Source organism: Penicillium cataractarum (assembly GCF_028827025.1).
Source record: "Penicillium cataractarum strain IBT 29864 chromosome Unknown utg000007l, whole genome shotgun sequence".
In the NCBI taxonomy this organism is placed as follows: domain Eukaryota; kingdom Fungi; phylum Ascomycota; class Eurotiomycetes; order Eurotiales; family Aspergillaceae; genus Penicillium; species Penicillium cataractarum.
Genome location: NW_026622743.1, coordinates 1292347 through 1307094, shown reverse-complemented (window position 1 = coordinate 1307094; position 14748 = coordinate 1292347). Strand labels below are relative to the sequence as shown.

At 48.2% G+C, this 14748-nt stretch overlaps 5 protein-coding genes across 5 annotated transcripts; 4 read left to right on the top strand and 1 right to left on the bottom strand.

Moving 5' to 3' along the window:
* Positions 1–979: 979 nt before the first annotated feature.
* On the top strand, positions 980–3106 carry N7496_008119 (fungal specific transcription factor domain-containing protein; the record flags this gene model as incomplete). Its single annotated transcript, XM_056701038.1, has 5 exons — positions 980–1026; positions 1064–1764; positions 1887–2034; positions 2100–2261; positions 2323–3106. 5 exons carry the CDS (start codon positions 980–982, stop codon positions 3104–3106), a joined length of 1842 nt encoding a protein of 613 aa, XP_056553101.1.
* Positions 3107–3639: 533 nt separating this feature from the next.
* On the top strand, positions 3640–4985 carry N7496_008118 (carbon-nitrogen hydrolase family protein; the record flags this gene model as incomplete). Its single annotated transcript, XM_056701037.1, has 4 exons — positions 3640–3676; positions 3757–3967; positions 4036–4472; positions 4555–4985. 4 exons carry the CDS (start codon positions 3640–3642, stop codon positions 4983–4985), a joined length of 1116 nt encoding a protein of 371 aa, XP_056553100.1.
* Positions 4986–5418: 433 nt separating this feature from the next.
* N7496_008117 (uncharacterized protein) lies at positions 5419–7142 on the bottom strand (the record flags this gene model as incomplete). The annotated part of the gene is made up of 3 exons (XM_056701036.1): positions 5419–5619; positions 5693–6615; positions 6683–7142. The coding sequence occupies 3 exons, from the start codon at positions 7140–7142 to the stop codon at positions 5419–5421; spliced, it is 1584 nt and encodes a 527-aa protein (XP_056553099.1).
* Positions 7143–8102: 960 nt separating this feature from the next.
* On the top strand, positions 8103–8815 carry N7496_008116 (uncharacterized protein; the record flags this gene model as incomplete). Its single annotated transcript, XM_056701035.1, has 4 exons — positions 8103–8173; positions 8393–8500; positions 8642–8669; positions 8777–8815. 4 exons carry the CDS (start codon positions 8103–8105, stop codon positions 8813–8815), a joined length of 246 nt encoding a protein of 81 aa, XP_056553098.1.
* Positions 8816–9704: 889 nt separating this feature from the next.
* Positions 9705–14433, top strand: N7496_008115 (60S ribosomal eL36 domain-containing protein; the record flags this gene model as incomplete). Its single annotated transcript, XM_056701034.1, has 12 exons — positions 9705–9842; positions 9941–10216; positions 10306–10479; positions 10541–10881; positions 10937–11213; positions 11266–12031; positions 12094–12206; positions 12261–12990; positions 13203–13411; positions 13773–13941; positions 14010–14026; positions 14350–14433. The coding sequence occupies 12 exons, from the start codon at positions 9705–9707 to the stop codon at positions 14431–14433; spliced, it is 3294 nt and encodes a 1097-aa protein (XP_056553097.1).
* Between the last annotated feature and the right edge of the window lie 315 nt (positions 14434–14748).

The following is a 14748-nucleotide window of genomic DNA, read 5'->3' as shown; positions in this document are numbered from 1 at the left end:
AGAGGTGAGCGTAGGTGTAAAGCAGAGGAAGGGGAATGCTGATTAGAAGTAAGATAAAGCAACCTTCATCAAGCCAGGGACAGTCGTGTTTGTCGTTGCAGGCCTAAGGCAGCATATTACATAATCGTTGGCCCTGGCATGGTGCATGTGACTGGTTACCACAATATCCCTCTTCCATAGATTACTGAAGAGGAAATCGCGAAAATTTCTCGTTGCGAACTTTAATAATGTTTTACTATAAGCCGACAACTTGCCACTCGCACACAGCACCAAGTAGCCTCTTTAAGGAATATTGTGGCCTGGGTGCCTCGGTCTACCAGCGATAGGGCCCATAGAGTCATCTATAGCACATGGCGTCTTTTTTGCGTCAGTGTTGGAGCTACAGCATAAGATTCTTTTACAGATTGAGCGGATCATTTTCAATAGCATTTGTCCCCTATAAATAATATATGACTACAAGCGAGTTGTGCCGTACGCATTGTCTTTTTCAAAAGGCCTGATCCTTATCGAGATTGTTGTCCTCCGGCACATACTTACGCTACTAGGGACATGCGGTTCTTGATGTCACTAATTCCGCACCAGTGGGGCCACTATTTAAGATTCTCGGACGAATTGCGCGCGGGTGTATAGTCAGCGCTATATCCGCCTTACGTTTACAATCTGGCCGATTGAATCCCGCCAAATCCCTAAATCTCGCGCGGAAAGTCCCAATAGATCGAGTTTAGCCCCACCTTTAACAGAGCCATGCGTTGCTATCGCGCGTCAATTCCCACGACGAAGAAGCAAGCATGTCTACTCTGGAGCCATCAGCGCGAGTCCGTCTAGCCTGCGAGATGTGTCGCAAGCGGAAGAGAAAGGTGCGTCCTGTCAAAATATTGAATAGCAGCTCGTATGCATTCAACTGACTCACCGTTGTTGTAGTGCGATGGCGCGCAACCTCGTTGCTTTGGATGTCTAAGTAGGAATCTGGAATGCCATTATGAGTCAAAAAGACCTGCTAGGTCTGTATTTCTATACGCCTATGGTGTATCTTATACACAATTCATGGCTGAATCTGAAATAGGCAAAAACGAGATCAGGACTATGTTTCTGGGCTGGAGGGCCAAATTGGGCTTCTCAAAGAAGAAGTGCGCCGCTTGGAAGCTCTGAATGCAAGAAACGCTCCTCGTCGCTCAGAACACCTTGATTCCACTGAAAGCACCATTGAAGATGATAATCTTCAACACGAAACGCAAATCGGAAATTATACATCGGTATCCTCTCTGGAAGGGCCTTCCCCCATTCAAGATGTGAGCGTACTCATGTGGCGTATGAAACTCGACGACAGTGGAGAAAAAGCATTTATTGGTCCTTCGGGGAACTTTTGCTTTCCCGTTACCCCCAAAGAGCCTAGCACAAAAGATGTACCTATTCATGAGTCAAATTCGCTGGACCAAGACGAACCGATAGGCAGCGAATCCCCGTCCCAACGTGACGAGGCCCAAATTACGAATTATCTCCTGGACCTTTTCCAGCAGCATATCAATTCTATTCATTTCTTTGTGGATCATGACACTCTGGTCAGCCTGAGAGGGGACAATTTGAACCCGGATTTGAGTCTCACCAAGTACTCCGCTATTGCCGCCGGGTCGCTACTCTCGGATGACAATGATAGTCGAACGTTTGGAAATGATGCAGCATCTGCGGTGGACTCAATTATACTACCCGCTTGTCGGCAGCATCCCAGTGTTTGGCTCGTTCAGGCCCTTGCTATTATGTGCTGGCGTGAGTTAGGTCTCGAACACCATAACATGGCATGGATGTATAACTGTAAGTGCTGGAATATTTTCGATCACAGAGATAAATATGTATGGGTCTAACAAACGGTTTGCTCTGACATTCAACAGCAATGTGTGCTGGAATGGCTTTGCATCTTGGGCTTCCAGTCTGCTCACTACGAATACTGGACGATGGAAAAACGGAACACGACGAACTCTCCTCCTCGATTAACCGCGTACGCTTGACAACCGCCTGGTCATCGCTATTGATAGATAGGTATGTATATGTAATACTCCATTCATTATTCTCACTCCGAGTCTCAATCTGATCGGGAAACCCAGAATCGCAACATCACTCCTGGGGCGGAATTGCTTGTTACCATGGAAAAGAGTGCGGGCAGTAACTTATCTCGACGCTATCAATACAACACCAAGCCTTGAAGAAGTTGCATTCGATTACCACTGCAGACTATGGTTTATACATGACCAGCACATGGATCAAATGTATGAGACTTTCCATCCCTCTCAAGAAGCACCCATTATCCCAGCCCTAACCATGCTGCAGCTATTCATTTGAATTTGATGACTTGGGAGAGCTAGAAAAATATAGACTCCTTCTCAACGCCCGTGAAGAGTTTCTCGCATTCCATCGTGGTCTCGACACGAGGCTACGGCTAGGGCCCGGCGATACAATCCCACCGGTCATCGTTCTTCATATGTCCTATAACACGTCGCAGATGCTAATCCACCGTCCATATCTCATGCATCCTGCTCAAAGCAAGGCTTTCCCACTATCTGTGCAAGCTATGTCAACCGCAGCTGCCGCTATGGTGCGGCTCATCAGGGAATATAGGAAAGTAGCACAATTGGAGAAGGCCCCTCCTTTCGTGGTTCACAGTATCATGACGGCTGCGGTCACTCATCTCTTAAATGCTACTTCGTCACAATCTTCTATAAGAAGACTATCGATCAGCCAATTTCGCGTGTCCTTTGATGCTCTGATCACTATGCAGAAACGGTGGGAGAAAGCAAGAAAATCAGTCTCGATTTTGCAACAATTGGCTCAGAGATGGAACATTTTGGCTGCCCTTCCTCTGAATGGATTCCCAGAAATTGTTGCTTCAGACAATCAGACGCCCATTGCCCCGTCATGTGAAGAATTGCAGCATGCCTCGCCTGAGGAAACAAGCGAGTATCCTCATCTTGACAACACATTTGACGGGCTGTCATGGGCTGATGTTGATCCTGCCAATTTCCTCTCGTACGGCACTGAGGTTATGGATACAGGAAACCCTGCTGGATCAGACAGTTGGATCGAGAGTTTCTGGTATAATGAAGATAGCAATTGATATTGTGTGCAAAATCCTAATCTTCTACTGTGATGTATGGGAAACTTTGCCGCTGAATGGATCCTTCCACTCTTGTAACTCCTTTCATCATTCCTATTAGCCTATTCATCATGTCGATTTCCGGGGTTCTCAATCGTATATTTTGTCGAGATGCATATTTCCTTACCAGGATCCTACTCGGTTCCACAAGGCTATTGATTAGTGGTGGAATCCTGCCACGGGGACTTGAAGGCACCTTAACGCACTCCCATAACGGTCTAATTTTCAGTCATCGAAAATATCCCACAAGTTCTCCGATGGTGGTAAGATAGGTGACGAGACATGTCCACATTTACTCTATTCTTTTTCAAATGATAAGCAAATCTAAGTCAAAGATAATCTTGAGCACATACCCCATACGTATTCATCTTGTGTGGGTCAGCGCTGCATTAGCGGCGGAAGTTGAGTTGCCGCCGTGATAGCGACGATAGCCCCGCAATGTCTCGAGGAGTCCCGTTACTGCTGTCATTCTATAGATTAATTTAGTCCGAATGATGGCCATTGATCCCCCTTCATCTTCACTCACTATAAGTACAACACGAGTTATCAATCGGCTCAATCCACACCCAACAGCCTCCCAGTCTTCTATCACTAAGTCCTCATTCTACCAGACCTAGTGATTCTCCTAAAGCCTAATATATCACAGCCTCAACTTTCTGGCTCTCGCGTACGCGTGGCCGTCACTCAGACTGAGCCTGTCTGGTTGAATCTCGATGCTACAGTCGAAAAAACATGCAAGCTTATAAACGAAGCAGCAGAAAACGGTGCTCAATTGGTGACCTTCCCCGAGTGTTGGATTCCGGGATATCCTGCGTGGATCTGGTATGTCTGTGGCTTCTATACATTGCTAGTTACGATTTAAAACTAACCGATTGCTGTGGTTCATACAGGTCTCGTCCAGTTGATTTGAAACTATCAACCAGATACATCCAAAACTCTCTCAAAGTGGACTCGGTGCAGATGATCAAGATCCAGGAATGTGCAGCAGCAAACAAGATCACCGTTGTCCTTGGATTCTCCGAAAACATCCATTCCTCATTGTACATCTCTCAGGCCATTATTGGCCCTGATGGAAAGATCCTCACGCTCCGCAAGAAGATCAAGGCGACCCACATGGAAAGAACGATTTTTGGCGACTCCTTTGGTGATTGCTTGCATAGCGTAGCCGACACTCCAGCTGGTCGAGTCGGAGCTTTGTCTTGCTGGGAGCATATTCAGCCACTCCTCAAGTACCACACGTATTCACAGCGGGAACAAATTCACGTTGCAGCTTGGCCACCCGTTTTCGACGACGACGGTAGTGGATTACACTCCATGACACGCCAAGGTATACATACATCCCTCGTCACTCTTCCGCCTATTTTCTCTTTCATCAAATTATGCTCAACGCACTAACTATCTATTATAAGGCACCGAAACTCTTTCTAAAGCATACGCGATGGAGTCCCAGTCCTTCGTTCTGTGCACTACTGCAGTCGTCAGCCAGGCTGGAATTGATGAAATGGCTACACAGACCGGAGTTGTGATGAACGTACCCGGTGGTGGTTTCTCTGCAGTCTACGGCCCCGATGGTCGTCAGCTCTCAGAGTTCATCCCGAGCACTCAAGAGGGGATTGTGTATGCTGACCTGGATTTGGATGAAATTCACAAATCTAGAGCATTCGTCGATCTTTGTGGGCATTATAGCCGGCCCGACATGCTTTGGCTTGGTGTACATGGCGGCGTTAAGCCACATGTTAGACACGAGGGAATGGGGTCAGCTCGACGACACTCCATCACTGATCTAGCTGGACCAGATACTGAACAATCCAAGCCGAACTCAATGTTTACTTTGGTCTAACTGTCTCCAGATTTTCATAGTGTTTTCGATGGAGTGACAGCTGGTGTTCTATACCTGTGCTTCCATATATTCTATCTTCCAACTTGAATAGCTAAATTATCTTCGTTCCTGTCGCTACCCTGGTTTCCTCTTGTTTTGCTCCTGCCCTTCTCGGCACCATCGCCTTTAGTTTCAATTCGCAGACCAGTATGCTGCTATTATTTATATTTACAGAAGAGACTAAATTGCAACGGGGTGCGAAAGTATCGGCCAATTCACGAAGCAGGTGAACCAACACTGGGTGATAGTTTTAACACGCCTTTAATAACAAAATATTGCCGGGTTAGAACCTTAAACTAAAAAGCATACTAAGTTTCAACGGTCACGAGCACATTTAATTCTAAGTGTATAGTTATACCCAAAATAGCTACATATTGAGCAGGCCGTGCTTTGATTATTTGGGCCCCCTCTCTAGCAAACCGTGTTCCTCGGACCAGGCCCTGATTCTCTTCCCATAGACATAAAGAGGGACAGTGGTGAGCATCACCCCGATGGTAACAGCACCAAAGGTTGAGAAGAAGACTAAAGGGCCGCTTCGAGCAAGGTAGTCATTAAACAAAAAACTCAACCCAAACGCAAAAGCACTCTTGACAACCTAATATCAGTCAGCCAACCAATCAAACCCCAATCAATTGAGAAAGAATAGAATCGAGTCTGAGAGCACATACCATCGCAAGCCCGAGGGCATCGCCTGCCCTGTCGGCGCAGACATCGTTAGTGTAAGCCACGATACCAGTGCAGCCAACACCGACAGCAAAGTTGAGAATGGCCATAATAACACCACATGCGATATCTGAGGCCTCATTTTGGATGGCGGCTCCAAGACCGAAGCTCCCAACAGCCAATGTCACGATGGCCAATGGCATCACAAAGAGACGGAACTCGGGCTCATAGATGCCATTAGTGCGATCTGACAAGGCTCTCCCGAAGAAGTCGCAAAGCCACCCACCTAATGCAGTTCCAAGCGCGGATCCGATGAAGGGGGCGACACCGGTGAGGTTGCCGACGGCCACGGTACTCATGCTATATGGTGGCGCGGTGAAAATCTGAGAGGCCACTGCTCCGAGCAAAATCGTCCATGTGAATACCACTGCCCACATGACACATTCCCATAATACCACAGGGTGTAATAGTATGGCGAAGGGCTTCACGCAGGCGAAAAGCAAGTTATGCTGGGCTGGTGGTCTCGACGAACTATCCCCAAGGATAAAAGTTATCAAGGATTGTAAAGGCCAGCGTGATGTGTCGGCATGCAAAGACTTCACCAGTACGATGCCTCCCTTTGCTTCATCAGTAATAAGTGTTCTTTCTGTTGCTTGGGTGTTCTCAAATGAGTCGCGGTTGAAAGACGTCTCGGGGAAGAATAGAATCACCGCAACGAGAAGAACACAGTACAAAATGACCTCAAGCCAGAAACTCCAGCGCCACGAGAGGTTAGATATCACATAACCACTAATCACGGGAGTGAGATTGACAGATGCGATGACTCCGAAATTCCATAGTCCAACACGAAGTCCTCGCTCGTGAACGAAGAACACATCATTGATAGAATTGGTTCCAGCTAGACCAAAGAAGCCACCCATTCCGAGACCTAAGAACAGTGCAATCAGCTTTTCATTCATAAATAAGAGATCGAGCAGTAAAACGAGTCAACAAACCTTGGAAGATGCGCGAGGCAATGAGGGAATGATAAGATTTTGACGCGGCGGCCCAGCAGCAAGAGACCAACAACAGAATTGTGGTAAATAGATAAACCAGACGTTTTCCATAGACTGAGGCAACGCATGAACAAAGATAGGCACTGACACCTAGTGCCATGACTAGACTACCATTTAAAAGAGTCACATTTGTTAGGCTGACATTGAGATTCTCGGCAACAACTGCGAATCCGGGGACGAGGATGGGCCCTAAAGAACCAGTCGCGCATGATCCTAGAATGATAGTCGCAAATAAGAGCTCTTTCCTGATTCGGGACCAATTAAGGGGATCAAGAGGCGATTGACAAGGTTGAGGGAAGAGGACACGATTATTGCCCTCTTCGTTCTGAGCAGTGGTGTGAAGCTTGCATGTTGAAGTTGGTTGAAAGCCAGTAGCTGGCTCTAGAATCCCGAAAGCCATCGTTCTCACTGTGTTGGGATAGATAAGTGAATCCTTCAAATCCAGATCGGTTTCAGGCTCGAACCATCTATCATATTCTCTAAACTCCTAATCATGCCTGGATTAAATATCAAATACATATAGTTTTAACCCGATGGCTCCCCGGTCGGGTCCCACTTAGGAGACGATAGGCTATCGAGGCGGCTCAAGATCTTCCGCCGCTAAAACCTCATCTTATCTTTGGTAGTATATGAAGTTAACTAGCTTTTACTACTAATATAACGACATTAAGCAATTTTTGCAAGATAGGACTGTGCTCTCTTATCCCATGACTAAACGTTGAGAAGCGGACAAAGTTTGATTATTGGAATGGAGCACTTGTATCGAATGATATCTGGGGTGGGACGACCTGCGGAATTGCTGTCAATAAGGCTTTCAAAGCAGGAGGAAGATCGCATGGCAAGATACTATTAAGCCTTGACATGAGATTGTGTAGCTTCTATCGTCACTGGATACGATATAAGCCGTCTCTCGGCTGATTTCGAAACCGAGGCAACTATTCGAATCATGGAAACGGTCCACAAGAGAGACTACTTGAATGCAGTTGGAACTGATTGGGCTCTATATTGGTCTATTTAAAAGCCTAATGTTAAGTAGCTTAGCTTGGAAGAATCACTAAGAAAACAACAACCATGTTTGCTGGCATCTACATTTTGCTAGAATCGTCAATGCTGATTGGACAGCTGACGAAGGGCCAATCAGAAAGCGAATGCCGGCAAGACGAGACATCTCCACGCCAAGACTGCGTTGCTGATCATCCCCAATTCTTCCCGGAGCAACACCGACCTTTCGATCTTCCATCAACCTCAAAGCTCTCTTAACATCGTCCCGTTCGATGAATAAACTGTTCGAGTCACTAGTCAATTTGTGATTCCTGCCAGTCTCTTGTACTCATTCATTTCTACCAATCATACCACAACCATGCCGGCCGACACCGTCCAGAATGAACAACACGACAAGGCGTGGGAGAAGGCTGAGCGGAAATTCTCACAGTAAGCTTCTAACCCTTTTCTCCAGTCACAATCTTGGATCCAGACTTTCCTTGGGTCTTTTGGTGGATATTTTGTCGTCTTCGAGGGCACCACTCGGTCCGGTGGTCCCAGTCAAGCATGAAGCTGTGATCTACATGGCTCCATGGTCTTATTCAATTCTTTTCATTTTATCTTTCAAATCAACTTTTTGAAGGGTGTAGGGCTAACACCAAGCTCTAGTAAAACGGCCAGTGAATACTACGATCCTTGCCAGGACTTCGCAGACAGGAGTCTAAAATGCATGAAGCGCAATGGCTTTGATCGCGAGATGTGCGGCGACTACTTTCAGTATGTCTATCTATTTATTCTTAGCATCCCTTGTGAAATTCTGGCCCACGACAAGACGGGACTCCGCGGGAAGTCTTGGTTTCGATCCGCTCCAGGGCTCAACGCGCCATACGGACATTACTAACTTCGACTTCCTAACAGAGCCTATCGGGACTGTAAAAAGAACTGGGTGAGTCATCTTTACACGGCGTCGATACCATTCATATTGCGCCTCTGAGCATTCCATGATGCTGAAAGCTTCGCTTATGAGAATAGTGTCGCTAACACCCTGTACAGCTTAACCAAAAGAAGGCAGCAAGCCCTCAGTCAAAATAATTCGATCATTAAGCTTCGGGAGTGCTTTTGGCCTTGGTGGAAAGGCCATCTCTGGGTCTTCAAGAAATTTAAGTCGACATCCGCTTGAACCATCTTGAACCACACGTCAGCGGTGCCTTCAATTGGCTCTTTTGCTTGACTATCAGTCTCCCAGAAGCGCTTCGACCGCTGGGTATCCCGCCCAGATCTGAAGTGGCCGAATTCTGTTACAATATTGCGCACATTTGTTTATTCTCTTTTTTTGGGCCCTTAACACTGGGTTCAAAGTTGTTTTCCATTGGCGCACTGGTCTTTTTGCCAACCCTCGATAACAATCTGAGGCTGTATACTACCCTACTCTGTCTCCTTTTCATCTCTACAGGCATGCATTCTTAATGGGAACCTAGAACGACTCATCGGCATCTATTCTAAAGTATTGCACACTTCTGTCTAAAATTATGTGATGTTTTGAAACGTGTTCTCACGATCTAGGACCCCAAAGTTTGGAGGAGACGGACGTTGATGGGGGCAGAGATATATATCTGTAGTTTTGCTTTACGCTAGGGACTTTTCGTATCTTGTGAGTATCTGTACTTGCATTGGTGATATGAGAATGCCGTAGAGATAGAAAATCAATACATGGGATAGCCCAATAAACATACTGCGAGCATCATCGAACAATCGATCTGGCAAGTGACTTTTGAGTGCACGTCATTGGGGCGCGTCACGTTGACCAACCCCCCAACACTGACCGCCTTCCAAATGAACTGCTTCCCCGCCAAAAAAGCACCAGCACCTCTGATCCCCACGATTGACCAAACATTGCGCGTGTGCTGTGCCCAGCGCAGGAGACGGAAAAAAGTCAGCGGGGTCTTCAGGAGACGATTCGGTCCAAGGGTAGCTCTTCGTCATGGCGCCTATCAACGACGCGGTTTTCCTCCGCCGCAACAACCAGATCCAAGATGCCATTGACGGGCAGAATCTGAAGCAGGCCCTGCAGCTGATTGAGAAGCGAATGAAGAAGGGCGAGGATACGCGGTTTCTGAAGGTAAGCGGTGCAAGTCTATAAACAATTGAGCCCTTGCACATATTCTGTGCCCACTTCATCGGTCAGTACCCGAGCCTCGCTGACTGTTGCTTGCATAGGCCTGGAAAGCGCATATCCTCTGGCGCCATGCAGATGAAGCCCACCACAAGCGCGGTATTGCTGAGACACTAGAGCTATGCAAAGCGGAGCCACCGACGACCGATATTGACACCTTGGATATGCTGTTCAAGACCCTGCAGAAGCTGGATGGACAGGATGCGACGAGGAGCAATCTTTGGGAGAGGGCAGCCAAGGCGAAACCCCAGGACCTGGAGATCCAAGGCCGTTGGTTCACTCATGCATTCGAGAGCAATGATTGGAAGTCTGCACAGAAGGTCAGTCTATTCGGGCCGTGGAATAATCAAATTCGCCCCTAAAACGCCTCACAATAATTTGCTGACCATTGATATCTTTCGAGTCTTAGGCGGCTATGAGTCTTCAGAAGAACTTCCCCAAAGACCGCAAATACTATTTTTGGGCCATCTTCCTCAGCCACATGATTGCGATTGATGATGCTAGCTCGGAAACCGATCGAAAGCTGTTTGGCACCTTGGCGTATCGTATGATTTCAAAGGCTGCCGCTGATGTCCCAGAAGGCGTAGGTCTTTCACCGAGCATTGACACATATGGCATTTTCACTTACTTTGTCATCTAAACAGTCTCAATTGTTGAGTCCACCTCGAGCCATCCAAACATCTGAAGAGCTGCGCCTGCTCATCAAGATCTACGAAGCTCAAGGGCGGCACTCTGAAGTCGTGAAAATTCTGGACAGCGAGAACCTTGGTCTCAAGTCTAGAATTGTCCAAAATGATTCTGCGTTCCTCGGTTATAAGGCTTTCAACTTGGGTATGAGCAAGATGTGGGCCGAAGGAATTTCCTTCGTGAGGGACCTTTACACAGTCCCCGATGATAAAAAGAAACTTAAGGCTCTTCGTGAGATTGACGATTGGAGTATCTGGAACCTGTTGATTCAGGCGACAGAGTTCTCTAACACCCCTGGGTTGGTTTTTCGAAAATTTACAGTGCCGAGACTCAACTGACGTCTTCTTCGCTAGAACTGCCGCCGAAACAAAGAAGTTTGCGGAGGAATTCACCGCAGCTAGCCCCAAGTCTCGTAACGCGGTTATGGCTGGCCTTGACGCGATGCTATGCGGGATCAAAAGCGGAGAAATGACAAGGGATGACTTGCTCCCAGCCTGCCAGAAATACATCGACAACCACATCCACAAACTATACGCCTTCAACGATATCCGAAGGATCATAGGTTCTGACAAGGACGGTCTGGCCAAGATGCTCAAATACATTTTGGAAACCCACGCTACCGAGGAGAAGGTATTTACTCCGGGGTAGATCTAGCTTTGCATACGTACTAACAGGCACCTAGGGGTCTGTTGCCATGATCAATGCTCTCAAACTAGATTACTGTTTGAATATATCAGGATCAGAGAACACGCCTTCCCAGAAGAAGATTGACGATCTTGTCGCGCGCTGCCTGAAGATTTACCAGGCCGCGTATAAGGAGGGCAAGGCGAAGAAGTCGGAAGATGGCGCTCAGGGAGCGTCGTCTACCATCGAAAGTCAGCCTATTGATGATCTCTGTATCCTCGCAGCTATGTGTCTCCTCCAGCCTGCCGAGGCGGATGAGAAGGTGGCCCAGGTCCCAGGTACTGCCCTCATTCGCGCCGCAGGCATTCTGGAACGCCTCTGCCGCGACTCGCCCCACAACTACGAGGCGCTGCTTCTTCTAGCCAGAGTCTACCTCTTGTTAGGTGCTGGATCTCTTGCCTTGATCACTTTCAGCAAGTTGTCCGTCAAGCAAATCCAATATGATTCAGTGGCTCACATTCTCTTCACACGCCTGTCAACCGTCCACCCTCATTCTGCACCACCAGTTGAGGGTGCGGAGTACAAGGACTTCGATCCTCTGTCTGCATACGTCCAGAGCCTCAACTTCTTCCGAAACTCGGAGGTTAACACCATGCGGTTCCGTACTGCCGGTCTGGATGAAGGAGCCTATGTGAATACCGAAGAGATTATTGAGCTTCGGAGACGCTTGTCCAACAGTATAAACCGCCGCATGTTTGCTCTTGATGCACGCCGTACCCAGAGACTTGCTGGGGGCGATCCTATGACCCGCTATGATGAGCTCGGTAAGTTCCGCATCACGTTTCATTCCACTCTCATATTCGCTGCGTACTGACAGATTTCATAGCCCGAGACAGCTCACCAGTCGTCGATTCGCGGAAATTCGGCGCTTTCATGTCCTGTGAATTCATAAACAAGCCTAGCTTCGAGGAGCGAATGCGCTTGGGACCACTTCCCAATGTACGTCCACGAATCACGCATGTATTCAAATCCATGAGCTAACAACCCCCTTAGACAAACTGGCTCTCTTCAGCCCGGATCACGGACCAGCTCTTCAGTGTTTTGAAGGGCATTTCTTTACAAAGACCACTGACTGCGGATATGGACTTGCCTTCCCTTGAGACATTGTCCCTTTCTGAAACTGAGAATGATCAAACTGACACGGAGAAAGAGTCGGCCAGGATCCATGCGGACCTGCTGAAGGTGGCCACATTCATGGCTGGCTCCAAGCTGACCAGCTCGGAGCAAGTTGACGGTGCACTTGGCCGCGTTGAGGAATTCTTAGATATGAAGAAGAAGGCCCTGGATCTTGATGAGGCAATCATCTCTCCCCTCATCGCCTCTACGGCAGTATCCCTCGGGACTGGCACTCCGATCGGACCTACTTGGAAATATCTTCACAGTACCTTTGTCCTTCTTGAGACTGTCAAGGCACTGTCCCAGCTCGTCGGGTTGGCAAACAAGAAGGGAGCCAAGGCCGCCAAGTTGCCCAAAGAACGTGTGGAACGGCTTTCTACGCTCGTGTCTGAGATCTACGAACTGGTACGGTCGAACACACGAGCTTTGAAGCATCGTGTTTCTGCATCAGGTGTGCTTTCTTCATTGGTCGACCTCGTTATTCAGGGTGAGCAGTTTGCAAAATCCGAGAAGGAGATTCAGGACATTCTGGAGACTACATTGGACTCGTCTAACGTCGAGTTGTTCTGTGGGTCATTGATGGAGAGTTGGGAGGAGGCTCTCGATGGTGTGTTGGGAGTGAGGCTATAGTGATTAGCATCAGGATATTCGGCTGTATAGCTGCGATGTGATTCACCAGAAAAGTAACCTTGTTAAAAGGGAGATGACCATAGAAATTAACGAAGCCCAGCAGCTCATACATATCACGTGATTAAGACATGCTCTGGGTGCCTCAGGCCAAAATGGAAATGCGGTCACATGCCTACTAACCGTATGGAGTAATCACACTTGCCCTAAGCCCTAAAGTTTCGCCTACGCACCAACGCCCGTGCCAAGACCCGCAGTGTGCGGTTCCCGAAGCATTAGGGGATTTCCACAAGACTTTCTTCATTCCCTTTCCTCGACAACACCGCCAATCCCCCCAGTCACCAACCGTCCAAATGGCGCAGGAACGCACCGGTATCGTGGTCGGCACCAACAAGGGCCACGTACGTTCATCTCCAATACTCATTCATCGTCGTTGTCCCGGGTCTCTGTTCTTTTCGGTCCGTTTTTTCGAGTCGAGCCCAGTCGGGGTTTCAAGGTCCATTCCACAGCCGCCAGCACACAGCAAATCGGAAAAGAGTTATCAGAATGTCGACAGAAAGGCGACGGAAGAGGGGGACAAGACAGAGGAGCAAAGTCGCCAAGGACTATGTGGTGGAAACAATTCAATGATCAGTCGGACCTGGAAATCTCGAACCCGGACCGCACCTCAAATACACGCACCGAAATCAACAGAGCACCCTCGGGCGACAACATGGCTACCGGATCTGCACGGAACAGTCAGACTGACTTTGGATTTTATAGAAAACCACCGCCCTCAACACCCCCAAGAACAAGATTAGCCGCACCAAGGGCAAGTCTTCTCAGCGCACCACTTTCGTCCGCGAGATCGCCCGTGAGGTTGTTGGCCTTGCCCCCTATGAGCGCCGTGTGATTGAGTTGCTCCGCAACGCCCAGGACAAGCGTGCTCGCAGTACGTACCCTCAACCCTGAAATCTGAAAATTTCGCCGCGTAAGACTAGACGCTAACTTCACTCACAGAGCTCGCTAAGAAGCGCGTATGTCTACCGAATCCCTACTCTTTTCGTTGAATCCTTATACCCGCAACTGTATTTGTTCGATCTCTGGCTTGTTTTGTGAACTCGATCTTGGATCGGCGGAGGCTCTGGGAGAGTGATGTGGCAAATTTACCATTGCGTGAATACTTTGGCAGTGCCGAGACTGCTCGGCCGGAAATGTCTCACGCTTTGGTTCATCAACCTTGATCACTCCTCTCTCGCCAAGTCCGAAGGTCTACGTTCCGAGCATTACCATTGATCCAACCGTTCAGCATACAAGACACAATGATGTCCGAACCAAAAGCTAACTTTTTCCTCTCCAGCTCGGCACCTTCACCCGCGGCAAGAGAAAGGTCGAGGACATGCAGAAGGTCATTGCCGAGGCCCGCCGTACCCAGGCTCACTAAATGCACCATTCCGTTACCTTTTTTCTCTCTCGTTTAACGACTCGAATACCTGGCGCGCGCAAGGGAACACGAAGAAAAAATTATGGTCGAAGTCTGGCAGGTCTGATGTGATAATACCTATGGCCGCCATTCAGCATATGGCTTCGAATCGGAATATGGGGTTTTCTGTGTGGCTTAACGGTGGATGCAGGGGGATGGCAAAAGTGGAATCCCTTCCCTGTTTTTCGGAAGCGAAACCATAATGAAAACAAATATTGTTCAATACCTTCATATGCTGTGCATTCATCGTAGAAGTCGGGAGTTCGTGGTGGCAGG